Source organism: Orcinus orca, chromosome 11 (genome assembly GCF_937001465.1).
Source record: "Orcinus orca chromosome 11, mOrcOrc1.1, whole genome shotgun sequence".
NCBI classification, from domain to species: domain Eukaryota; kingdom Metazoa; phylum Chordata; class Mammalia; order Artiodactyla; family Delphinidae; genus Orcinus; species Orcinus orca.
In genome coordinates this window covers 4,790,320-4,818,068 of record NC_064569.1, presented here as the reverse complement: position 1 = coordinate 4,818,068, position 27,749 = coordinate 4,790,320, and the positions used below count along the sequence as shown (strand labels likewise).

General features: G+C 43.2%; 1 protein-coding gene and 1 non-coding gene across 3 annotated transcripts; one reads left to right on the top strand and one right to left on the bottom strand.

Moving 5' to 3' along the window:
- Window positions 1–55: 55 nt before the first annotated feature.
- TIGAR (TP53 induced glycolysis regulatory phosphatase) lies at window positions 56–27,725 on the bottom strand. 2 transcript variants are annotated; one of them, XM_004279015.4, is made up of 6 exons: window positions 27,574–27,725; window positions 19,279–19,316; window positions 15,671–15,792; window positions 6,416–6,493; window positions 2,986–3,096; window positions 56–2,085 (listed from the first exon to the last, which is right to left on the bottom strand). In XM_004279015.4, exons 1-6 carry the CDS (start codon window positions 27,603–27,605, stop codon window positions 1,657–1,659), a joined length of 810 nt encoding a protein of 269 aa, XP_004279063.3. In that variant the 5' UTR covers window positions 27,606–27,725; the 3' UTR covers window positions 56–1,656. The 2 variants fall into 2 exon arrangements, with proteins under 2 accessions (XP_004279063.3, XP_049549823.1); XM_049693866.1 differs by lacking the exon at window positions 19,279–19,316 and having other exon boundaries at window positions 6,416–6,511; window positions 27,574–27,710.
- TRNAG-UCC (transfer RNA glycine (anticodon UCC)) lies at window positions 6,551–6,623 on the top strand. Its single transcript has one exon. It is a non-coding gene; the product is annotated as a tRNA-Gly (tRNA).
- Window positions 27,726–27,749: the final 24 nt, after the last annotated feature.

Below are 27,749 nucleotides of genomic sequence, written 5' to 3'. Positions count from 1 at the left end.
GCATTGTTTCTGTAAGAAAAGAGTGAATATACTGAAACACCCACTGATATGAGAATAAAGAAATAAAAGGTACTACATTTATTTTGTACGATACAGTGGTTACAAGTAACCAGATCTATCTATACATACCAATATAGAGCCCCAAGATATATGTAATAAGTGAGAATACAGAATACAGACAGCGTGATATTTTGAATCAAGAGCAGAAACACCAGAACAATACCATTGTTCCCTTATGACACTAGGTGGCCACGTGAAGGACGGATGGGTATATGGACTCGCGGTGCTGGCTGTCTCTGTAGAGAACAGGAGGGAACAGGACAGCAACAGCTGCTTAAAGGAACTTGGCTTACATCGCAATGTGTTATTTCTTTTTTTAAAAAAAGCGGGGGGGAATATTACTTCTGGATGGCAGGGATGTGGACGTTTATTATCTGTCCTTTTTGGTTACTTTCCAGCTTTTCGTCTGCAGTGAACTTCCTCTGCGCTCAGCCACATGCTCTGCTCCAGCACTGGCACGAGCACTGGCAGCGCTGGACACACTAAGGACAGCAGGATCCTGAACTTGAAATATGACTACACGTGATTTTAGCCTTAACTGACAGCCTCAGTCCTACCCTCTGTGAGCTGAGACTCACAGCATTCATCAACATGATCATTTAAAAGCAAACTGCATGGAAAACACGTTCTCCATTTACATGAGGGCCTCAGAGCGAGCCATCTTTTGTACAGAATTCAGGTAACCAAACTCCCTTTTCTCCAGTGCCATCTGGTGGAAAAGAGAGGAAACCTCATCTGTACCTTCCACAAAAAAAACCCACGGTTCTTTTCAGTGAAGCCCCTCTTTTACTCTGGGGCTACTGTGAAGCAACCGTTTACTTTCTTTAGTGCCATCTTCAAACTAAATTCCTCAGCCTACCGCTTAGATGAGAAAGATCTGCTCTTTCCTCTTCCTCCGCTCAGATTCCTTCTCTAAAAATTCTGTAATCAGATGATGCTTCTTCCTCACGAGACCGTTCTGCAACCACAATCCACATTCATCTGCATCTCAAACCCTCCAGAGTAAACAATTCCAACAGTTGATTTCTGTAGTAAACATTTAGTGTCGTTTGCGTTTACATAAACTATGACGGCAAGCATTTCTCCTTTAAAGGACTTTTTGAATATAACATATTTTCACATAAATATGGAGTGGAAATTACAAATAGTTCCCTCTTCCAAGGACTGGATGAGACAGTAGAAAAGAAAACATACAGTGTCTTACCAAGAGCCAATAAAACAGGCCAGATTTTTCAGACATTAAAGAAAAATACCAAAAAAACCAGGACATTAATGAAGCAAAAAAACCACAGTAACAGGATTATTACTCCCCCAGTTTGCAATACTGAGTTCCTTCATCCATTTACAATCCAGAGATGTCACTGCAGGGCGGTAAGATTACCCTGGAAAACTCCAACCGTACTCACAAAGAAGAAGTCAATTCTCAATGGTTTTCCATTAGTGTTTCATGTGGCTCTGATTCCACCCGAGCTTTATAACCTGCTCTAACGGACAGCTTTTTAACTGTTCCCAAGCCTGCATTAGCAGAGAGTGGAAATAACGTCAAAGGCCCCCCTCAGAGGTTCACATTTGTTAGCTTTCGATGCAGATTTAAATTTAGTGAACTTTGGTCACCCCGGTCAGGTGGCCCTGGAGGTTCACACACACACACTGCGTGGTTGGTTTCACTTCTCCTTTCTCACAGTTTATGATAAAGACACTCATCCCTGTATTGGGGCTGACTGATGTGAGTTCGGACCTGCTCAGGGTCACCGGGAAGGAACACTTAAGGTCGGTCAGGAAATAATCCAACAGGCTTCTCATGTAGGCGCCGTGACTCACAACTAAGACACTGGCCACTAACCCTGGAGCGCCGCTGTCCGAATTAAACGTGGAGGTACAGTTTTTCCCTAAAGGAAATATCTCTGCCAAAGAACTTTCCAGACAGTCGCTCGGGGCTTCTTGGGAAAACTGTTCATTCTGACCCGCTTCTTTCAGGATCAGCTGACAAAGAAATTCAAAGAAGTCTTTTCCACGCATCTTCACCTACAAGGAAAGAAAAAAAAAGGTGAAATAAAGTGACATTAATGACTGTTTTAAGACGTAAACGGAACTGAGTTTTTCTACACGTCAGCATCCGTGACTACAGAAGCAGATGAAACGCTGTGTTTCTATTCATTCAACCAGTACTTCCACAGACACTGGTAAGTAAGCGCCCACCTTATTTCTGGACCCATGAAAGCATTTTGGGGACAAAGGTGAGTAAGATACAATGACTAATTCCTGACTTCAAAGCACTCGGAGTCTAGCTGGGGAGATCTACACGCAAACAGAAGCCCATAAAATAGCGGGAAACTAGGAATACCTAGGAAGCTGCCTCGGGCACTTCCGTTCAATTAGAACAACGAGGATAAGAAGCCTTCCCTCACTAAACTGATACAAAGTCTTTACAAGAAATTTATGAAAACTAAAAATGGTGGGGGGGGGGAATCACCAATAACACAATCAAAAGCAGAGCACTCCAGAGCAACGCAAGCAGGGCTACAACGTCACTTAGAGCTGCAGGCGCAGGAGAGGCCTGATGGTCTGCCACCCAAGTTGCTGGGTTTTGCCCACCGTCCCGCTGACCAGCACCATGCCTGCTTCACCGACTCCACTGCCACTGCGAAGGCTACTCTGCTCCCTTTTCAAGGAGTTTTCTTAACAGACCCCTCTAATAACCCATTTCCTCAAATCCATTATCGGTAATGACTTAATAAACGAGAAAGACAGGACAGCTTAGAAGGGGAAAAAATGGTATGATGCAGAGTTGTTTTGTGAACCAAACAACTTCCAAACTGCTTAGCTACAATTCAGAAACATCTTGCTTACGCGACGAGTCAAGATTGCAGCTACTTTGACGTCGGCACGCTCATGGACGCGGCGACTTTCCCCAGGGCTACGTACCTGGTCCAAGGTCTCTCCTCCGGGCGGTGTGAACACAGGGCACTCCTGCCCAGCTGCTTTGGCCATGGCCCTTAGCTCACTCAGCGGCGAGCCTTCTGCAACCCCATATTTCTGCAATGATCCAACAGACAAAAAGGCCTCAAAGGAATTTGCAATACAACAACTAAGTACATGTTTATGGCAAATTCAGAACAATCATTCTGGGGATGAGCTTAGATTTCTTTGGCTTACTTTTAGCCTGTCTCCTCGGAGAAAATGCAAACCCAGATCAATGTGACTTCAAAGCTCATTCGCTTTTTAGAGTCATAAAAATTGAGTCTCAGCAAAGGACACGCAAGTCACAAAGGAAATGCAAATGGCCAATAAACGTGGGAAATCTACCTCACTAGGAATCCAGAGAGTGAAAACTAAAATGACACCTTTCGTAAGTTATTAAATCAGAAGACCACAGAGATCACTAACAGCCAGTGTTGATGTGGGAAAAACTCTCTCCTAGATCATTCATGCGAGTATGAATTGGCACAGATTTTCTGGAAGGAAATGTAGCAATACATACAACAGTCTTTTTAAAAAGTACACACTCAGCAATTCCGTTTCTAGGAAATGTATGAGATATGTGTGTGAAGGATCAACTACAAAGATGTTTATATTTTAACATTATTTACATCAGTGGAAAATCTAGTCACAGCCTAGATGTCCTAAACTAGGTCAGTAGTAGCTTGGTCACACACATGACGCAATAGCAATATCTTAAGAATACAGAGTCATTAATTATGTGATCATGTTGATGTGCATTTATGGGCACTGAAAAACACAGTACGTGAGACAAGCCAGTTAAAAAACAATGCACAGAGTAGGATTTCATTTCGAAAAACATATACACAAAGAGACAGACAGATAAAAACAGACAAGAAGGAAAAAGTCAGGAGCACACATACCAAAATATTCAGTGTTTGTGTGTGGTAGAAATTTTAATTGTATTTTTTTCCAAAGTGTTCTTAGTTTTAATTCCCTACAATGACAATGGATTACTTGCATAAGAAAATATTGAAAGAGACAAATCGTCACTTAGGGTTTGCACTGATGATGCCAAAAGATTCTAACACCACCATCAGATAAGAAATCCCATAGTGAAATATTACTTTTTTATAAGAATACATGCACACTTTACCAGCTGCTCTTCCAATCTTCAAGCCCAATTTCTTACACTCTTAATTATATCTGGAGCAACCTATTACAAAGAGGGCCATTAAAAGCCATCAGTTGCTTTGTTTTCACAGGAGTGGAAGCATCCTTTGTTGAGTACTCCAAACGCTTTGCTGGGGCAGTTAGGAGGAGAGGACAGGCGGCTGCACAGCTCCCAACCTTGCTGAGACCGCGGCGTGGTGGGGATACCAAGCAACTGCAAGTGGAAAAGTGCCGAGATGGAGAGAGACTGACAGATACGGCAGGGATGTCTAATCTGGACTCGGGAAACCACCGAGGGCCATAGTCTCTGGCGAGTGGAAGCTGGCCAGGCCTGGGAGCAAGCATTCCAGGCAGAGTGGGGGACAGATGCGGAGGTTCAGTGAGCACAGGGTGTTCAGGAGATTCCGGGAAGAGGCTGAGAAGCGAGTGACCAGCGGTCCAGAGCACGGACTCCAGGCCCAGAGGCCTCAGTGTGAATCTGAACTCTGCCATGAATGAGCTCTGGGACCCTGGGCCTGGACTTGACCTCCATGTGCCTCGGTTTCTGCTTCTGTAAAACGGGGGTTAAGAAATGAGGTTTTTACATCTTCCCGGCACCGGGGTTCTTGTGAAGATCAACAAACCCGCGGCTCTTGGAACAGTGGTGGGATGCGGTGAGCGCAGCGCCAATGCCCACTCACGTGACCGCTAAACCCAGGCACCGAGCACCCGGCAAGGGGCAGGAGGCAACAGATCAGACCCCGCAGCTCCCAAGAGCCGGGTCAGAGTTATGACAACTCCTGAGGGTAGAAGAGGAGCAGTGAACCCGTTTATACAGGGGTGTGGCAACCAAATTCTGCCAAGATTACCCTGGCTGCAGCGTGCAGATCAGACTGGGAAAGCAGGAGACTCGCTGTCCCGGTGCCCCAGGCGACAGGATGCCGAGCGGCAGCAGGAGGGCGGCGGGGGGCTCGCAGTGACCCAGGCGCCAGGATGCCGAGCAGGAGGGCGGCGGGGGGCTCGCAGAGACATGAAGCATTCAGGAACTTCTCAGAGGCTGAGCGGACGAGACGAGGACAGGATGCGCAGTGCGAGAGACGGTGAAGAGCCGGCAGGAGGGTTTCAGCCACTGCGTGAAGCAGGGCCACGTGGAGAGGGGGGCGCATTCCACTGGCCGGAGGCGGCCGCGGGGCAGCTGAGCCACAGGCGGCTCCGTGTGTGTGCGCAGCTCAGGGAAGAGCCATGGACTGAAATCACTGCAGAGGATGAAGTTACTCAGGAGAGAGCACGGGTGGAGAAGGGACGGCCCAGCCGATGACAGCGCTTTCTCCTTCACGTGATGGCGGGCGCTGGGCAGCGTTCCACTGAACTCGGGACACTTTCTTCTTGTAATCTATTCAGATTTAGTTTTGGGGATATAGGTGCATTTTTCGTTTTGTTTTGGTCGCGCTTTATTTTATTTTTTTGGCCACAAAGCGCGGCTTGCGGGATCTTAGCTCCCCGACCAGGGATTGCACCCGCGCCCTCCGTGGTGAAAGTGTGGAGTCCTAACCACTTGACCGCCAGGGAGCTCCCAGGACATTTTTCTTTAACAACGTTCGAGCACTGGCTCCTGGGCACACAGTGAGCCTTTCCAGGGACAGTTTATGCTGGAGCTCTAGCCTATACGCTGAACTATAACAGTGAACACACGCAAGTTATGAAAAGCAGTTCTTTGAAGATGCCCTGGCCATTCTGTTACATTTCCCTCCAGGGGTAGAGGAAATCACAGGGCTGGCAGGACAGCAACCAGCTTACACGTTAGTATTATAGAGTGCACTAAAAACACTGCTCGAGGAGGAGACTTGGGGCCAAATCTCAGATCTGAAATTGCCGTCTTTTAGCTAAATCACCGTTTCAGGAAGATTCATTTCTGGTAAAGTATATAAAGTTGGCATAAAGAAGTCTATTCATACTTATAATTATGGGGTAGGATTAGGAGACTGGGAAGAGAACTTTTCACCTTTAACTTTAAACTCTTCTGTACTGAGTTCTCACAAGTATGCCTTGCTTTTATAATTTAAGATGCCTCTTTCCTATGATTTTAATGATCAAAAAAGACACTATTTATGAGAGTAAGTAACAGTACTGCCACACAGTAGATTCTTCACGTAATAGCTGATATCACATCCCTAGCAGGTAGGCATTTAATTTCTAGCCATGGGATAAACTGAGTTGGTTTATTGATAATTTATGGTAAAAGAACAATATGTAAGTTACTTACCCTTTCTCGAAGTCTTGAATCATACTTTACTGTCATATCTTTGCAAAATTTGCTCTTCTCCAAAATTCCATGCACGGTCTGCAAATCAAAAGACAACTATCTCTTTTCTCATAAAAATAATCATTCTTGGGGAATTCCCTGGTGGTCCAGTGGTTAGGACTCTGCACTTCCACTGCAGGGGGCCTGGGTTCGATCCCTGGTCGGGGAACTGAGATCCCACAAGCTGCACACGCAGCCAAAAAAAATATCATTCTGGGAGTGTTCAGGATGGTAGCATAGGAAGTCACTGAACTCACCTCCACCCAAGGACAAGGAAAACCCCATAAGGCTAACAGCAGATTTTCCAGTAGAAACCTTACAGGACAGAAGGGAGTGGCGTAACATATTCAAAGTGCTGAGAATTCCAACTAAGAAGCTTTTCTCTACCCAGCAAGGTTATTCAGAATTTAAGAAGAGATCAAGAGTTTCCCAGAAACAAAAGCTAAAGGAGTTCATCACCACTAAACCAACCCCAGAAAGAAAGAAATATTAACGGGGGAATGCCCTGGTGGTTCAGTGGTTAAGAATCCACCTGCCAATGCAGGGGACATGGGTTTGAGCCCTGGTCCAGGAAGATCCCACATGCCCCGGAGCAGCTGAGCCCGTGCGCCACAACTACTGAGCCTACATTCTAGAGCCTGCGAGCCATGACTACTGAGCCCACGCGCCTAGAGCCCGTGCTCTGCAACAAGAGAAGCCACCGCGATGAGAAGCCCGTGCACCACAACGAAGAGTAGCCCCCGCTCGCCTCAACTAGAGAAAGGCCGCCCACAGCAGCAAAGACCCAACGCAGCCAAAAATAAATAAATAATTAAATTTATTTTTTTTTTAAAAAAAGAAATATTAAGGGGACTTCTTTAAGCTGAAAAGAAATGGCACTAATTAATAATAAGAAAACATATGAAAGCAAAAATCTCACTGGAAAAGGTAAATATATAATAAAGGTAGTAGATCAATCAGTTGATGAAGATGAAGACAAAAGCAGTAAAGTTACAATAATTAGCTAAGGGACGCATAAAGTAAGAAGATGTAAAATGTGTCATAAAAGGCACAAAACATGGCAGGGAGGAGTAAAGAGCTAGTTTTGGAATATGTTCAAATTTAAGTTCCTACCAACTTAAGACAGGCTACTACTTATATAGGATGTCATATGTGAACCTCACAGTAACCACAAAGAAAAAATTTACACTAAATACACAAAAGAAAATGAAAAAGGAATCTAAACATAACGTTAAAGAAAACCACCAAACCACAAAGGAAGAGAGAAAGAGAAGAAAGGAGCAGAGAGAAACTACAGAAATAGCCAGAAAACAATGAACAAAATGGCAATAAGTACATACCTCTCAATAATTACTTGAAAGGTAACTCAACTAAATATGCCAATCAAAGATACAGAGTGGCTGAACAGATTGAAAAAAGAGCCATTTGTGGGCTGCCTACAAGTGACTCACTTCAGAACAAAGGACACACACAGACTGTAAAAAGATGGGAAAAGATATTCCATGCAAACAGGAATGAAAAGAAAGCTGGAGTGGCTACACTCATATCAGACAAAGTAGACTTTAAAACAAAGATTGTAATAAAAGACAAAGAGAGCATTACATAATAAAGGGGTCAATCTAGCAAGAAGATATAATTTTATAAATGTATATGCACCCAACAGAGGAGCACCAAGATTAAAGCAAATATTAATGGACTTAAAGAGAGAAACTGAGAGCAATACAATAATAGCAGGGGACTTTAGCACCCCACTTACACAAATAGGTAGGTCATCCAGACAGAAAATCAGTAAGTAACATGTCTTAAATAATGGATTTAACAGATAAAAACAGAACACTCCAGAACACTCCAAAAACGCAGCAAAATATTCTTAAATGCACATGGAACATTCTCCAGGACAGATCACACATTAGGTCACAAAACAAGTCTCAATACATTCAGGAATACTGAAATCATAACAAGCACCTTCTCTGACCACAACTGTATGAAACTAGAAATCAAGCACAAGGGAAAAAAACCCAGGAAAAACCACAAAAATGTGGAGGTGAAACAACATGCTACTGAACAACCAACGGATCATCGAAGAAATCAAAGGAGAAATCAAAAAATACCTAGAGACAAATGAAAACAGAAATATGGCATACTAAAATCTATGGGATGCAGCAAAAAACAGTTCTGACAGAAGTTCACAGCAATACAGGTCTACCTTATGAAATAAGAAAAACCCCAAATGATCTAACTTTACACCTAAAGGAACTAGGGGAAAAAAAGAACAAAGCCCAAAGTTAATAGACAAAAGGAAATAATAGAGATCAGAGTGGAAATAAATAAAATAGAGACCAAAAATAATAGGAAAAATATCAAGGAAAATAAGGGCTGGTTCTTTGAGAAGATAAACAAAATCGACAAACCTATAGCTAGACTAACCAAGAAAAAAGAGAGGACCCAAATAAATAAAATCAGAGATGAAAGAGGAGAGGTTCCAACTGATAACACAGAAATATGAAGGACTGTAAGAGACTACTACAAACAATTATATGCCAACAGATTAAACAACCTAGAAGAAATGGATAAATTCCTAGAAATTTCAATGTTTTAAGACTAAATCATGAAGAAATAAAATATATGAATAGACTGATTACTAGTAAGGAGACTGAATCAGTAATCTAAAATCTTCCAACAAAAAAAAGCCCAGGACCAGATGGCTTCACTAACCACCTGGAACGCTACAAAACATTCAAAGATTTAATACCTAACCTTCTTGAAATCTTCCCCAAAACTGAAGAGGAGGGAGATCTTCCAAACACATTTTATAAACCCAGAATTACCCCTGACACCAAAACCAGACAAGGACATCACAGAAAGAACTATGGCCAGTATCCCTGATGAACATAAGATGCAAAAATCCTCAACAAGATATCAGCAAACCGAATCCAACAATACATTAAAAGGACCATAAACCATGATCAAGTGGGATTTATTCCAGGGATGCAAGGATGGTTCAACATATGCAAGCAACTAACATGGTACACCACATTAACTGAAGGATAAAAATCACATGATCATTTCAATAGATGCAGAAAAAGGATTTGACAAAATTCAACACCCATTTATGATTAAAAAAAAAAAAACTCTCAACCAAGTGGGTATAGAGGGAACATACCTCAACATAATAAAGGCTATATATGACAAGGCCACAGCTAGCATCATACTCAATGGTGAAAAGCTGAAAGCTTTTCCTCTAAGATCAGGAACAAGACAAGGATGCCCACCATCACACTTTTACTCAATATAGTTTTGGAAGTCCTAGTCACAGCAATTAGGAAAGAAAGAGAAATTAAGAAAATAGTCCCAGTTACAGCTGCATCAACAAGAATAAAATACCTAGGAATAAATTTAACCATGGAGGTGAAACCTGTACACTGAACACTATGACACTGATGAAAAAAACTGAAGATACAAATAAATGGAAAGATATTCTGTGTTCATGGACTGGAAGAACTAATATTGTTAAAATGTCCATACTACCCAAAGCAATCTAGATTTGATGCAATCCCTATCAAAATTCCAGTGGCAATATTTCACAGAACTAGGACAAATGATTCTAAAATTTGTACAGACTCTCATAAGATCCCAAATAGCCAAAGCAATCCTAAGAAAGAACAAAGCTAGAGGAATCATGCTCCCTGATTTCAAACTATACTATAAAGCTACAGTAATCAAAACAGTATGGTACTGTCATAAAAACAGACACATAGATAAATGGAATAGAATAGACAGCCCAAAAATAAACCCACGTATATATGGACAATTAATTTACAACAAAGGAGCAAAGAACATACAATGGAGGAAGGACAGTCTCTTCAGCAAATGGTGTTGGGAAAACCAAGCGGCTACATGCAAAAGAAGAGACTACACTACTATCTTACACCCTACACAAAAGTTAACCCAAATGGATTAAAGACTTGAATGTAAGGTCTGAAACCATAAAGGTCCTAGAAGAAAACACAGGCAGTAGTAACTTCACTGGCATTAGTATTTGCAATGTTTTTGTAGATCTGACTCTAAAGACAAGGGAGCAAAAATAAACAAGTGGGACTACATTAAGCTAAAAAGCTTCTGCATAGCAGAGGAAACCATCGTCAAAATGAGAAAGCAACCTATTGAATGACAGAAGATAACTGCAAAACATATATCTAAGGGATTAATATCCAAAATATACAGTTGATCCTTGACTATGGGTTTGAACTGCACAGGTCCATGTATCCATGGATTTTTAAAAATACACACTACAGTACTACACGATCCTCAGATGTGGAACTGTGGATACAAAGGGCTAACTGCAAAGTTATATGCAGATTTTTGACTGCAAGGAGGGTGGGGGCCCCTAAGCCACACATTGTTCAAGGGCCAACTGTATAAAGAATGCACATCAGTCAACTACAACAGAAACCCAAACAAGCCCGTTAAAAAATGGGAGGGCATCTGATTAGACATTTTCCAAAGACACACAGATGGCCAATAAGTACATGAAAAGATGTTCAACATCACTATTGTGGAAATGCAAATTAAAACTACATGAGCTATCACCTCACACCTGCTGGAATGGCTATCATCACAAAGACAAGAGATAAGAAATCCTGGAGAGAAAAAGGAACCCTTGTGCACTGTTGGACTGTAAATTGGTGTAGCCACTATGGAAAACAGTACGGAGAGTCCTCAAAAAATTAAGAATAAAACTACGATATCACCCAGCTATTCCACTTCTGAGTTTTTGTTTTTGTTTTTGTTTTTTTTTGGTCGTGACATGTGGTTTGCAGGATTCTCAGTTCCCTGACCAGGGACTGAACCTGGGCCATGGCAGTGAAAGCCCGGAATCCTAACCACTAGGCCACCAAGGAACTCCCCCACTTCTGAATATTTATCCAAAGAACACAAAAACACTAATTTGAAAAGCTATATATACCCTTATGTTCATTGCAGCATTATTTGCAATAGCCAAGATATGGAAACAACTGAAGTGTCCACTGATAAATGAGTGGATAAAGAAGATGTGGTAGGACTTCCCCGGTGGCACAGTGGTTAAGAATCCGCCTGCCAATGCAGGGGACACAGGCTCAATCCCTGGTCCAGGAAGATCCCACATGCCGCGGACCAACTAAGCCCATGTGCCGCAACTACTGAGCCTGAGCTCTAGAGCCCGCGAGCCACAACTATTGAGGCCGTGTGCCACAACTACGGAAGCCTGTGTGCCTAGAGCCCGTGGTCCGCAACAAGAGTAGCCCCCGCTCACCACAACTAAAGAAAACCAGGGTGCAGCAACAAAGACCCAACGCAGCCAATAAATAAATAAATAAATGGCTTGTTCGTAAATAACATTTTATTAGAACTCAGCCATTTATGTATCATTTATGGCTGCTTTCACAGTACAACGGCAGAGTTCACAATTGTGACACAGACCATACAGCCCACAAAACTTAAAAATTTAACTAACTAGCCCTTTACAGAAAAAGGTTCTAGTTCACTAGTTCTCCATTCAGGTGTGTCTAAATTGGTTTTAAACCCATCCATTGAATATTAATTTCAGTTATCTTCTCAGTTTTAGACTTTGCATTTGGTTCTTTTATAATTTCCAGTTCTCTGCTGAAATTCTCCACGTCATTTTTATCTGTGCATTCAATGATTATTTTAAAGGCTACATCTGATAACTCCAGATACCAGATAACTCCTGTGGCTCTTTCTGCTGCCTTTTGCTTTTGCTCATTTTTGTTCATGTTTCCTTCTCTCATTGTGTACCTGGTTACTCTGACAAGAGACACTGTATTTGCAAAACGGTAGAAATCATTAAAGTCCATAGTCTGCCTTGTTTTTTAACTCCCTTCCAAAAATCAGACACTGTTTTACATCGTCAATATTTGTTTATATTTACCTATACCTGTAACAATTTCTTTTGCTCACTATTCTTTTCTGAATCTCAGACATCTCTTCTGGAACTTCTTTCCTTCTTCAATTATCCTTTGAAAGTTTCTTTCTAGCTTGTTTGTCTGAAATGTCTTCACCTATTCTCTAGAAAATGTTTTGCTGGTATAAAACTCTAGATTAATCTTTATTCTCTCTCAGCACATCAAATTATTGTTGATATTGACACATTTGTTGATGGTCTAATACTGGTCTTTAATGGATAATGTTTTTTCCTTCATAGTCTTTGGAGTTTTGCAATATTGCTGTAAGTGTAGATGTGTGGGTTTCTTTCTTTAATTCTGACTGGGATTTGTTTATACTTTCTGGATCGGATATTTTGCTATCTTTCAATAATTCTGTAGTTTATTAACTGTGACCTCTTCGAATATTGCCTCTTTCCCATTCTCTCTGATACTTCCTCTCGAAAGACGACAGACCTTCTCATCACACCCTCCTGTCTTAGTCTTATTTTTAATCTATTTTATCACACTGCGCTACACTTCAGTTGCTATCTTACATTTATCTATAAGCAAATGACCATTTCAGCTACATCTAGTCTATAATTTAGTACAGCCACTGAGGTTTTCATTTTTGGATAAACTTTTTCCATATTTTAAGTAAATTTTATTGAAGTATATTTCAAGTGTACAGGTCACCGAGCTGTGACAGAGCTAAGTACCGCCAAAATCAAGACAGAGAAGAAGTCTATCAGCCGAAATGATTCCTTCGTGCCCTTGCCAGCCAATGCCTCCCACTCCTGGCCCCCGGCCCGCACTACCTGCTTTGTGTGTTCTAGAGTCTCATGTAAATGGAATCACACAGTCTGCACTCTTCCACATCTGCCTTCTTTTGCTCAGATCCTGTTCTGGGGACTCCTCTGTGCTGCTGATGAGGTGTATTCCACTGTATGAATATACCATGTTCATTTTATCCATTCACCTACTGATCAACACACGGGTCGTTTCCGCTCTCTGCCCATCACAAATAAAGTTGCCATTAAACAGTTGTGTACAGGTCTTTGTGTGGACATATGTTCTTACTTCTCTGGGATAGACTTCTGGGATTGAAACTGCTGGATCCTAGTTAGTGTGTGTTCAACTTTCAAGCCGTTTTCCAAAGCAGGCGTTCCGTTTTACATTCTCACCAGCAACGCCTTGAGTTCCAGGTGCTCCACATCCTTTATCTTTCTAATTTTAGCCACGCACACGTTGTGTAACGGTATCTTGCTGTGGTTTTAATGTGCGTTTCTGTCGCGATCAGTTATGCTGAGCACCTTCTCATCTGTTTACTGGCTTTCCCCGTATCTCACTTTGTAAAGCGCCCGGTCAAATTCAAACCTTTTGCCTATTTTTCTAATTACTGAGTTGGAAGAATCTTACATATTTATACAGCTAAGAGATATATATTGACATATGTGTCAGATATATACACATATATTACATACATGTAACACACGTTTACAATTTTCTCCCAATCTGTGTCTTGTTTATACTTTGTCCCAAGATGCCTTTATAAAGATCTTCCCCGGTTCCTTATAGAATTTTCATAGATTTAGCTTTCAGATTTGTTCTACGAACACCTGCAAGTTAGTTTTTGTGGACTGTGTGAGGTAAGAGTCACATGTCATGCTTTCCTGCTTGGATGGTCCACTGTTTCAACACCCTTTATTGAAAAGACCAAAAAAAAAAAAGAAAAGACCATCGTTTCAACCACGGAATTACCTTGGCACCTGTGTCAAAAGCCAACTGACCAAAAAGACTAAACGAAAACAACTGACCATATAAGTGTGGGTCCCTCAACTTGTGCCTGAAAGAAAAAGTCTTTATTTTGCCTTAATTTTTGAAAGTATTTTCACTGGGTATGTATTTGGAGATTTTTGAGTCATTATTTCTTCAAAATCTGTCTTTTTACTTTCATACTCACCCTCATCCTTCTCCCCACTTCCCTTCTGAGACTTCAACTACACATATATTGCACTGCTTGATACTGTCCTCCACGTCACTGAGACTCTTCACTTTCCCTTCTTAGTCTTTTTTCTTTCCACAGTTAATTTTGGAATGTTCAGTTTCCACGTCTTCATGTTCACTGACGTCTTCTTCTACAGTGTAACCTACATACAGTTAATCCCACCCTATGAAATTTTCATTTCAGAATACTGCGTTTTTCACCTGTAGAAGATGAAATTTGGTTCTGCTGTCTCCTACTTCTCACCTCATGCTCCTCTGAGGACAGTTTAGCCTCACTATTAAGGTGTAACATGCTCTCTGTATCCAGCAAAGCCTCCCCTTGCGCTGGTGGGAATTCTGACTCCGCACCCTGTGTGAGCCCCAGGAACTGAGTGGATGACCGCCACCCGCCAGGGACCTTTTCCCTCCCGCCCGAAGCCGTGTCTTCTGCCCTCGTGCAGTTTCAGCCACACATGTGCAGATTAACCAACCGTCCAACAAAGAATCACGGGGATCCCTACACATGTCTATAGAGTTTTCTCTGTGCAGCTCTCTCTCCAGCACTCTTCCCCACAAATTTTACTTACTTAAACTCCCCAAATTCCAAGCTCTGTCCCTCAATCACTGAGACCACTGTTCTCTATTTGGCTTCTTCTGCCAGAGTCTGGGAATTGCTTCAGCTGGAAAACCAGGACGATCAAGGGCTCACCTGTTTTGTTTCACTTCATTCGGGGATCACAGCCCACGCTGCCTGGAGTCCAATGTCTGAAAACAGTTGCTTCACAGATTTTGTCCTGTTTTCTAGTTGTTTATGGGGGGAGGCTACATTCCAACCCTGTTATTCCCCCATGGTTGCCACAAAAGTCTCCTTCCACCGACCTTTTAGAAGTTGATTTGGTTCTTTCTTAAATCTCTGGGATCATTTTTATAGTAATCTGTTCCTTAAAGATATTTCACACGTCTTTTATTTCTTTAGAGTAACACAGTTGTTTTTCAAACTGTATCTGGATTCTAAAATCTGACGTCTCTGTGGTGTTTCCACTGGCTCTCTCTCACGACACCTTCTTTGCCTTTTTATAGGCCTTTTGCTAGACATTTTCCCCAAGCTACTCTAACTTAAAAATTACCACAATAAAACAAAGCACAAAAGTAAAATGAAGGGAAAAGAAGTAAGTTCTGTCAGGGAGAGGAGGGCTGGGGCTGACGTCTCGTGTGAGTTAATTCCCTGCGGACTCTGGCAGCAAATGTTTCAAGGTTACGACTGCTGAGACTTTTGACTCGTCAGCCTCAACCTTGACTCTAAGCTCACCTGCTTTGTCCTCATGAGGTCGCTGGAGAAAATGTGAGTAAACTTCACGTTATTAAGAAATATACCAGCAGCAGCTGCTTGTTTAAATCCAGTTTCTGAAAGAGGCTCATCTATTCCTTGTCCTGTGGTATTAAGAGAAAGAAGAGTAACATTCAAATATATATACATATATATGGGATGCAATAAAAATCACACCTAAGAGAATATACAGAGCATTTATCTATACTTTATTAAAAGAGTTCCTTGGGTACTTTTCCACATAACTTTTCAGAGAACTGAAAGCAAGCAAAATTCAGCTAGGATCCTGGAAAAGCTCTTCTGTATCTCCCAGAAGAATGTGTGTCTGGCGAGAACTGGGTAATGAGGAGGCTGCCCCGAGCTCTGCCCCCACATCGCCCATCACTTCACCACGTGTTTTATTAATGCTGCCCCCAACCTCACGTTTTCAGCTCAGCTGCTGCATTTGGGTAGTCGGATCATCACCTAGAAAAGTTTTCCTTCTTTATCTCCACTGTTTGAATTCAGTAACGTTCAGTATTGCAAGTCATTCTCAATAAACGCTGACAAGTCTTCTACTAATTTAGAGCAAGTAACAGGTCAGCCAATGACTCAACACACAGGAAAATAATCTGTCATGAATGAGAGTTGGCAGAAACAACAAGTAACAGATTTGGAACCACTAATACGTCAGACGTGTAAATCAGCAGAGACTATAAACAGAGTCACAAAAATAAGCGACAACAAGCGATCAAAAACCAGACAGCTTTCCAAAAGAACCAGACAGGTCTTTTAACAGCGAAAAATGGAATTGCTGAGGAGGGGAAAAAAACATCCCTCAGTGGATAAAAGGAGATTCATTAAGCTGAGAAGCTTCACGAGCCCAAAGGCAGGGCTGAAGCTGGCCCCTGGCACAGACACGAGGAGACGGAGAAGCACAGATGTGTCAGAGACATGGAGCAAGGACGAGGATTCCTGAGCACAGCCAGCGGGAACTCCAGAAAGACAAGAGAGAAAATGGAGAACAGAAGTGAGGGAACACATAAAACTACAGATGAAGGAAACACAGTGTACACCAAGAAGGATAAATCACTAAAAAAAAAAAAGTACCTTCCTAGATTTAGTAAGAGAAACTGCAGAATACCAAAATAAAACACAAAGACTTTAAAAGCAGTTACAGAGAAAGACAGATACCCACGGTGGGACACCAGTTGGATGAGAGAAGACTTCTGAAGCCAAAAAGCAGCAGCTGAATAGCTCCCAGGAGCTGAGAGAACTGTGAGTCTAGAACTGTCTGGACTAAAAAAGATGGAGGAGAATAAAAACAGAATCGTCTGGAACAGAATCAGTTGAAACTATCTTTACCACAAATTGATTTACACAAGAGGACTTTTCAGAAAAGATGTTTCAGGAATGAAGGTCTGAGACGCAAAAGAAATGGTGAGGAGAGAAACTGGCAACTACAGATGTCAATCTAAACAAACACCAGGTAACAGATTAAATCATAATGCCTACACTGCATGGTTAAAAAAGGACAGGACCGAGATACTGAGCAGCAGCACACACTTGTATTTTTTCAGGAGAGGTGATATTTCTCTTACACCTTGTTAGGCACAAATGGTAAAGGTATAAAGGCAACCATCAAAAGGCTTATTCTGAGGCCAGTAGGGAAAGTAAGAGTGGGCTGGATAAAGAGAAGAAAAAGAAAAGCAGGCACCTAAGAAGGAAAGGTGAGTGAGAAGGAAAGGACTAGATAAAGAAGGGAGAAAAGAACCACAAAGGAAAAGTCCAAACACACCAGAAACCAGAGTCAATGTGGACAGACCACTCTCACCAGTTAACAGAAAGATCATATTTCTTTTTTTTTTTAAAGAATCAGAATCAGCTGCCTACCCTTTACAAGGTAACACTTAGGACATCAGTACACAGCGAGGCTGAACGGAAAGGGACAGGAAGATCTATACCGGGCAAATCCCAACCCCAAACAGCCGGAGCTGCCGTATCACTCTCAGAAATGCAGACTTTATGACCAAAGTCTTAGCAAGGATTGTGAAGATCACTATAAACAATCAGCGTTCCCATTCACCACGAAGACAGAGCAATTGTAAAACTTGTATGTGCCTAATAAATTAGCCTCTAGCTGCATAAAAGCAAAACACATAAAGCACAAGTTGACAGAACTTCAGGTATTAAAGGATGAGCTGGCCATCACAGCGGGAAATTCAACATATCTCACTCATAAACTGACGCTTAGCTCAAACAGGCAAATGAGTAAATTTACAAAATTAGTAAAGTATGGAAGATTTGAACAACAAAATCAAGGTCAAGTATTTGATACAGAACTCCACACCCAACAATTAGAAAACAGATTTTTTCTCAAACACACAGTAGTAGGTTTATAAAAACTGACCATGCTAACCAATTTCAAAGACGTCTTATCAAATAAACCATATTGTCAGAACACAAAGCAATTACAGTGGAAGCCAATCACAAAAGATCAAGAACAAAACCAAAAAGCCCATTCATTTGGAAATTTAAAAAACAGTTCTAAATAACTCATGGGTCAATGAAGAAATCATAACGGAAATGTAAGATACTTGGTGCTGAATACTTACCAGATTACTACAAATCAAAACTGCAGGTATGTGACAAAAAAATGGTACTTAGAAACATATAAGGCTTGAGGGTTTTAAAAAAAATAAAAAGGAGGCTATAACTTAAAGAACTAAGCATCTAACTTCCAAAGTTAGGAATACACAAAACAGACCTAAAAAACAGGTGTGAACATGAAAATTTTATTCATGTTTTACCGTCAGCTTCGAATGAAATGAGACCAAGGAGCAGGGCCCACGGACAAGGCGGTACTGTACGTGAGCCCAGAGGATGCTCTGGGTGGGGCCCAGGTCAATGGGAAATAGAGGTGCGTTTAATTATCAAACTGATTTCCAGAAGAGGGAGGCAAGCACACAGGGTATGAAAATCAGCTTCTGCAAACCCCAGATGTCCCTAACCCAAAAATATAAAACTAAGTGCTTGTATAATCCAAGCAGAGAAACAGCATGTCTAGCTGAAAGATATTCTTTAAAAGTCAGGCCAGCTGGATCACAGGGAGATTAAAAGATCTGAACCCAAATTAACAGAACAAGGCAGGGGGCAGAGGAGAGTCTATTCAGAATAAAGTAACAACCCCATGTGAGAACAGGAATTCTCTTTTTAAACCATTTCTTTCTTACTACTAAAAATAATATAAGTATCTTAGCAGAAAAATACCATTAACACCAGCCAGTAAATTTTTTGTTTCCAAATATGAAATCATTTAAAATCCTGGCAGATACATTTTAAGACAACTAGACTCAATATAACTCCTTAATCAGCTTTGAAGCTGCCCACGAACAACTTGGAGCACTGTTCTTTACATCTAATTCACTCAAGAGACTCTTGGTTACCATCTGCTCTGATCGTATTTCTGTGACCATGATGATTTAATTCCGTAAGCCCAGTTCACAGTCCAGAGCGGCCCCCAGTCCACCCTACCCCACCGGATCTGATTAACCCATATTTCACATTAATACTAACAGAGAGAGCTAAAATAAGAGTCAGAGCATACCAACCTTGAAGGATTTTCTCCTTGTTAAGTCTTGTTTCTCCACTAAAACAGGGAGGGAAAAAAGCCTTTATTACCAAATTAGGTTATTTTTGAAATGAGGAAAAAAAAATCAGCAACAAAAGGTAATGACACTTGTAAAGACAGCATATTGTACATACGTCAGAATCTAACCTGTAAAGATAAAATTTATTCTAAACTACTGTCTGCAATCATCTATTCTATGTGCCTAATCGATAAGCTAAAAATTTCAAATTGCCCCAAATTCAAATGTATAGATCAACAATCTTAAGTGAACTAAAGGTAGAAAATGCTATTTTAAAAGTAGTATATGTATGTATAAAAAATTTTTGTTAAATAATCTTCTTAAATATGTTGATCAAAACTACTCCCACAGGCATCGGGACCAAAACACAACAGCTGGTCCATCCGTCCCTCCGCTGCGCTGAGCGGACAGGCGCGAGGGACAGAGAGCGGAGCGCAGACCCGCAGACCCCGGCCCTGCCTCCTCGGTCCTAGAGCTGCTCAAAGCTGCTCCACTTTGCAACACCAAGGAATTACAAAAGCAAACCCAACCCACTCTGAAGCAACCCAGAGAGCGATGGGGGAAGTGGTGTCCCAAAGCAACTGGATTGAGGCTGGAGGGGGAAGGTGAGGGTGAGGGCACCTGGACCAGACCAGACAAGAGTGCAGGTGGGAGCTGGCGTGTGCCGTGCGCACACTGGACAGAAAACTGGAAACGGTGGGGGGAAACACCCCACAGGCCTCTTCAGATCGAGTTATCGCCTCATCTGGAATCAACTGTCCCCACAGCCCACGTCCACACCCTTTCAGGTCGGTGAGAGGTGAAAATCCGTGAGGGGAAACCTCGCTGCCATCTTTCGGGCCCAGGAGCAAGAGTGCTTGGCGCTACACTCACCTGCTGGGTTAAGCTCAATGCCTCAGCTTCCTCATCTGTCAAATGGGGATAATAAACGGTCCCAACCTCACAAGATTCTCGGGATGATTGGATGAACACAGGTAAAGCACCCAGAACACTGCCTGGCTGTAGGAAGCACTCAGTAGCTGTATTTATAAGCCATTTTTGGACAGACTATATAGATATCCAAGACTTAATGCATTTTTAATCTTTTAAAAATTATGAAACAAATAGTAAATAACATAATGATAAAGCCAGCAGGCACGTAACACCACCCAAGTTAACAGATCACTGCCGGCCTCCAGGACCCCGTCCCTGTCCACCACGATGTCCTCCCTCCCCAGTGGATGCCCGCCAGGACTTTTGCCCGCTCCGGTGCTCACCCTTCCTCTTCGCTTTCCTGCCCACGTGCAGCATAGATTAGTTTGCCTGTTGTTGAACTTTACAGTGACTTGCTTCTTACTCTACGTGGTTTTCTGTGTTGCTTCTTTTGTTCAACATTTTGGGAGATACACCAGCGTTGCTGAGTGTGGCCGCACTTGATTCTCGTTTTTACTGTGTAAACTTCACTGTAAGGATTTACTACAATGCAGTACATGGTCCACTGTGATAGACACTTAGACTGTTTCCAGTTCCGGGCTACACTGCCATGAACGTGTTTGTTCAGAGCGCAGCAGACTCTCTAGGGCAGTGGTTCTCAAAAGCATGGTCCCTGGACTTGCATCACTGGCATTGCCTGGAAACTCACTGGAAGTGCAGTGTCTCAGGCCCCACCTGCCCCCAGACACACTGACTCAGGAGCTCTGAGGTGGCGGCCAGCAGAGTCTGTTTTAATAAACCCGCCAAGTGATGCTGCTGCGTGCTCATGTCTGAGATCCACTCAAGGACTGGTAAGCAAGTCTTTCCGTGAACCAAGTTTTGTTGGAATACAGTCATACCCATACGTTTATTTATTGTTTATGACTGTTTTCACACTCTAATGGTGGAAGTGATCACAGACAGACCATGCGGCCTGCAAAGCCTAAACTATTCGCTCTCAGGGGTCTGTTGACCCCTGCCTAGGGACCCGTGCCTAGCACTAGAACTGCGGGGCCACGGCGCATCCAGCTTTATTCGATAAGGCCAAGTGGTTATACCAGTCGCGACCCCTCTGCAGCGTTCCACATCCTCACTATAATGTGACAGCTTTCAATTTGTGCCAAGACGGAACCTGAACAGTTTACCTCACCTTGACTTTAATTGGTGTTTCCCTGATTACCATGAAGGCTCATCACTCCTGCTTTGTTTTTTACGTGAAGCAGTAGTTTAAAAAGAAAAATATCTCGCGTGGGACTGATTCACTCAGATCCAGAAAGGAATGCCACCAGACCTTGGTCGTGATCACAAACTCGCGTCTCTGCCCCTTGTTTATACCTTGCCCCTCGTTTATAAAAACGGGGGTTTTTCAACCTCACCTAGAGCACAGGTTCCCAAACTTGAGTGTGTCTCAGAATCCCCTAGGGGTCTTATTAAAACAGAGACCGCTGGACCTGGCCAAAGTGTTCTCATTCTTCAAGACCCAACACAACCAGATGACTCCTTGAAGTAGCTTTCCCTCTCCAGCACCGTTCCCTACCGCCCCATCCCCTTTAACTACCCCAACTCTGCGCTCCCATTTTTCCCGGCACTACTGTAGTTAGTTACCTTCTGTACTACGCTAGTTAACTTTTGTAGTCGTGCATCTATCCTGGCCCCAGTTCCTTAAAAGGCACGGCCAGAGGCTGCATCACCCTAACATGCCTGGTCCCTGGAGAAAATCCTGGGAAATAACAGAACCTCAGTGTACATGCTCTCTGGATGGAGGGTCATCTGGAAATATCCACCAAAATGACAAGTCTGTTTACCCTTTGATTCAGCAGCCCTGTTACTGGAAATGCTTGCATTCATCTAGATTTAAAAGAATATTTGCTACAGTATATTTCTAACAGCGAAAGATGGTAAATAACCTAAATTCCCTTTAGCAGGGAACCCGTTACTTTAACAAATAAACAGTGGGATATCTACCTGATGGAATTCGATGCGGCTGTGTCTGCAGGAGAGTGATTTACGTAAAGAGATGGAAAAATCACCAAGACGTATTCAGCAGAAAAAGCAAGGTACAGAATAATATACAAAGATTGCTACCTTTTTAGAAAGGCAGGACAGGGACTTCCCTGGTGGCGCAGTGGTTAAGAATCCACCTGCCAATGCAGGGGACACGGGTTCGAGCCCTGGTCCGGAAAGATCTCACATGCCGCGGAGCAACTAAGCCCGTGTGCCCCAACTACTGAGCCTGTGCTCTAGGGCCCGCGAGCCACAACTACTGAGCCCTTGTGCCACAACTACTGAAGCCTGTGTGCCTAGAGCCCGTGCTCTGCAACAAGAGAAGCCACCGCAAGGAGAAGCCCGAGCACTGTGACGAAGACCCAACACAGCCAAAAATAATTTTTAAAAAAAGAAAGAAAGAAGGAAAGAACAAGAAAGGCAGGACACAAGAGTAAACGTTTACATCTGCGCGAGAGATGCCGGGAGGACGCAGAGGCTGTGGTCACCTGCAGGGGGAGAGGACAGAAAACTCAGGAGAACTGTTCTGATTTCTAAACGTGTGGATGTAGCGGCTTAAAAAATATACGACAAGTGAGTGAAATTACACAGCACTACTGGCCACTCACTTGCCAGTATTATCATTCTTGAGGTGGGTATTAATAAAAGATGTCTTGCAGCATTCCAGAACCCATTCAGAATCGTATGAAATGGATAGGAAAGAGATTGAGCTCTGCGGTTCAGATGAGCAAAGCATCCAGGGAAGTGATGGGGAAGGCACTGCTTCTCATACAGAAAACAGTTCCCCAACACAGGATCCACTTCCTGTCTGTCTCAGCCTCACAGTCTTGCTGAGACCAAGAATAAAAGGGCTGCACTTCACTTCTGTGCGAGTGACGTCCTCTTTAGACAATGGCTTTGGAACCAATTCAATTACCAGCAAAATTCAAATGGCGCCCCCCTGGCCCCCAAGCCCGTATCTGCTGTTACATGGGAAACTGGCAAGCGTTCGCCCACTTGCTGCGGGCCACGCGCCCGCCTGCTCATTGCACAGATGTAAGACCAGGGGCGAGAGGAAACGTAATAATTACGCCGGACCAGGTCTTTACAAATCACACGGATGATCTGCCAAGACGATGACGTTCGGTATGCTTACTGGAAAGGTAGCTCAAGATTTTAACTTAATCCCAATAGCTGATTTGATTGCGGATTCAGAAGAACACATTATATCATCAAAATGTCATCCTATTAAAAGACAGAATCCCAGGACTTTGATAATTTGTAACAGTACTGCCCCAGCATCTCACCAATTCCAGCAAAAGGAGAAAAAAGAGCTGTAATATAATAAAAGATTCCCTTTAGCTGTAAGTCAGTAGAGGCTGCTGCAGACGTCAGTGCGTTATTAATAATCACTGCTGTTCTACTGGGCATTTTCTGCTTTCAAATCACCTTATAAACATTATAGTGTAAGAATCTAGAAAGAGAATTTTTTCCCGAAAATGTGCACAAATATTTAGTTTTACAGCTTTTATCAGCTTTTTCGAGAGGTCTGTACAAATGCTTGAAGCCACTGTTTGGTTTGTTTGGGGAGTGGGAGAGGAAAGTGGGTGGCTAAAATAGGTTTACTATGAAGCTACTTCCCTAACCGAAGCTCGGCTTGTGGCAGTGGCGGGGAAGGCAGGGGGAGTGGAAAGGTCAGAGGAGTGTATTTTAAAGGAGTCAGGAATAACAGCACTGATTCTCAAAACCTGCAGTGTGACTCACTTCCAGGACAGACGCCCGACTCCGCGAGAACGCAAGCACTTCGGCCGGGAAGTCAAGTCTGTGACCGGCCGTTTAAAGGCCCACAGATATGCACCATTTATTTTGTGGATAATCATGCTCTTCTCCCCTTAAAAAGACATGTTATTTTGTTAGTTCTGGTTTGTATTCTATAGCGTTTCTCTAGAAATCATATAGAAAGCTTAATTTTCCAATCACATCCTTTTTAATAATTCAAATTCCACGGACCAGGACTCGGTTTGCTGCAGCAGAGACAAATCATGGGAAGTCAGTATATACTTGGGGCAAGTTTTCAAAATAGATATGCTTTGGTGTACACAGGAATGGAGTGTACTCACCTGATATTTAATCATGCATATACAGCTATATCCTAATTCCTCCACACCAGTTAATTCATTTGAAAATGGATTAATAATTTGAAAACATAGAAGATTTCAAGCACTAGTAACATGGAGAGTTTCACCAGATGGTCTGGGGGCAAAAATGTAAAATACTCAATTCATGATATATTTTTGTCTATATGTAGATTAGGCCTAGTTGCGTAGGTTCTCCCAGTTAATCAACCCTACTCCCAGAAAACAAATATCACAGTAACATAACAATTACATGCATCTTGATAAAAGTTGACAGATGATCCAATATTCATCTGGCCTCTGCTTTATTAACAAACAGAACAATGACTAGCATTCATGAAGACTAAGTGCCGACAGAGGCAGAGCAAGAAAAACCAATCAGTTTTGCTGTCAATACCTACACTGATTCATCATCTTTTTTCGAAGCACAGGCTCCGGACGCGCAGGCTCAGCGGCCATGGCTCACGGGCCCAGCCGCTCCGCGGCATGTAGGATCCTCCCGGACCGGGGCACGAACCCGTGTCCCCTGCATCGGCAGGCAGACCCCCAACCACTGCGCCACCAGGGAAGCCCCATGATTCATCATCTTTAAGTAGTTAAAAGTAAAGGAAATTTACTTTGTAAAAATGTTTAAAGAGCTAGCTAAAAACGGAAGTGAAATGGGATGGTTTTGCAGGCAACCAACTGCAAACTCCTACAAAGAACCTTTCAAGGGAACTAGGGCCTTCGATGTGCCGTGTGGGTGATGGCAGTGCCGACCTGCATATACTGGGGTTTTCAACCATGCTGCTCTAACGCCACCAGACGCTACAGCTCAATCAGACTAGTAGACTTGAAGTTTGAAAGGTGGGGTATTCTGTTCCAAAAATGATACAACTGGTAACTCTCCCTTTCAAGTATGATGATGAAGACCAACACAGAGATGGTAACAGCACAGATTCATAAAGGATTTGCCTGAACTTAAAGAAACTGCATTTAAAAAGTTTTCTTGCATTATCCAAAAATTATCCAACTCTTAAACACACTGAGTTTCAAAGCGTTTGACAGAGTCAGGTAAGAGATAACTCAAGGTAAATGCCCACTATTATGCTCAATGATTCAATCTTGCTGATTCCAGTAAGAGTCATTACATTGAACTCTGGTGATCAATCAAGTTTGAAACTGTTTCTTTTCCTGAAAGAATCATCCATTTTTAGCTTTGAGAACTCTGAAGGAGAAAACTAACCCTATCAATTATTTCAGCACTTCCTTTGCACTTTCCCATGAATAAAACAGAGCAAAGTAAACTATTCTTATCACTCTTCACGGTTACATCACAGGAAATAAAAAGTAGCCTCTGAAATGGCTGATGATATTTAAGCAACCTACAAACACTAGGTTTCAACTCTAAAATTGGAGGCCGAAGGGCACAGTATATAGTTCAGAGGATGGGCCGCAGATCTGCTGCCTTGGTTTAAAGGGCCACCACCCCAACGTGTCATGTGACTATAAGCAAGTCACATGCCTCCGTGTCTGTTTCCTCACCGGCAAATTGAGAAGCCAGTCTTTACCTCACCAGACTGTTGTCAGAATTTAATTACGACAGTGCCTGGCACATACTAATTTATTAAGACTTATTTTTAAATTAATTCCTCATAGGAATTCTATGATGAATGCATTTTAAAAATCAAGCCCTTTTTAAGAAGCAGGGAGGGGATAAAATCCGCACTCATGTAACTACTGTTTATTAAGAAACTAAATAGGGATCATCTTGTTTTTCAAGGGGTGGTTTTGCCCAGATTTTCTACAACTTCTGAGTGGCAATCATACGCCAGGCACTGTGTCAAGGCATCCAGAAACTTCAGAGGAAAATGAGGGCAATCAAGACACTAATTCCTGTTCTGCTACTGACTAGCTGGATGACCTTAAGAAGGTCACACGACAGTCATAAAGCCTTCTAAAAATGGAGAGGGGTGGGGCGGAAAGAGAGGAGCTCGATTTCTAGCTCAGTCATTAAAATCCTGTGAATCCTAACGGAACAACTTCAGATGGTTGCCAAGATAATCTTCCTATAAAGTAAAAACAGGACCAAAGACGATAGCAGCTAAAGTCAGCTTGACAAGGTTAGACCATATTGCTGTTCTCCACAAGCTCCACGATGTCAAAAACGGCATCTTAGTTCCCTGTAACCCTGTAACCCTTAGTTACCTGCTGACACACAGCATCCACTCAGAATGCTGGTCCCATTAACACACAAATTGGAGGACTCCCTGCATCTGTATCAGAGCTGTCCTTACAGAAACAAAAGTTCGTTATTTCTCAGATATATTTCTCCCCCTCCACTGTGCTGTACGCTTCACCTTTCTGACATTTCATTATCACACTAACCCAGTGAAGTGGGTCCTATCACTAACGCCATTTTATAAATCAGGAAACTGAGGTCGTAGAGATTAAGCCGGTAAAAGGAAGCCCAGGTTACAAGGCTCCTAGCTGGAGCCCAGATTCTAACCTACGTCGATCTTTCTCGAAAAATCTGTGCTCCTGACCTCCCTGAATTCCACCTCCCATTAACACCGGGCCAAGAAGAGTCGAGAAGGAAAAAGGAAGAGACGTAAAGACTTGTCAGCATTTAGCTCCCTGTAACGTTATATGATAAACATATTTATTCGGGGCGATGCAGGCGGCTGAGAGCAGGGCGAGGCCCCCTCTCCTCCCCCAGCGACAGAAGATCTGCGGAGAAGAAGCGAATCTCAGACACAAGCCTGGGGGGCCGAGGCGACCGAGGGGACAGGGACGGAGCCGTCGCAGAGCCTGGAGCGGAAACGTCGGCCCCGGACCAGTCACTCTGCAGACCCTGAGGGACCGGCCGGGGGCAAACGCGGGGCCCGGGAGGTGCGGCGACAGGGCTGTCTCTTCAGCTTCAGCTGCCACCCGGAGACGGGGCCCCTTGACACTCACTCCTCCCGACCTCCCTGTCCCCATCGAACGCGGGACCGTTGCCATCTGACACCTGGCTTCCCGCTCAGCTTCGCTGGGGCAGGAGGGCCGGTAGCGGGTAACTCACAGGAAACACCTAGAAATCGCCAGGCCGAGCCTCGGAGGAGCAAATGGGACGGGCAGGGCGGGGCGGGTGCAGATCTTCGGTCCCCCAGCCCAGCCCGCACCACTCCACGGAGGGGAAAGGGCAGCCCGCGCAGGCCATACTCACTGCCGGACCACTGTCAGAGCGAAGCGCGTCATCCCGCCGGCGCCGGGACAGAGCAAAGCAAAGGCCGCGCACGCCGCCCGAACCGTCACCCACACTCCGCACAAGCCAACCGGCACTGCGCCCGCCGCACCCCGCAGCTTCCGCACCCCGCCACCGGCCGGCTCCGCTGCCATAGG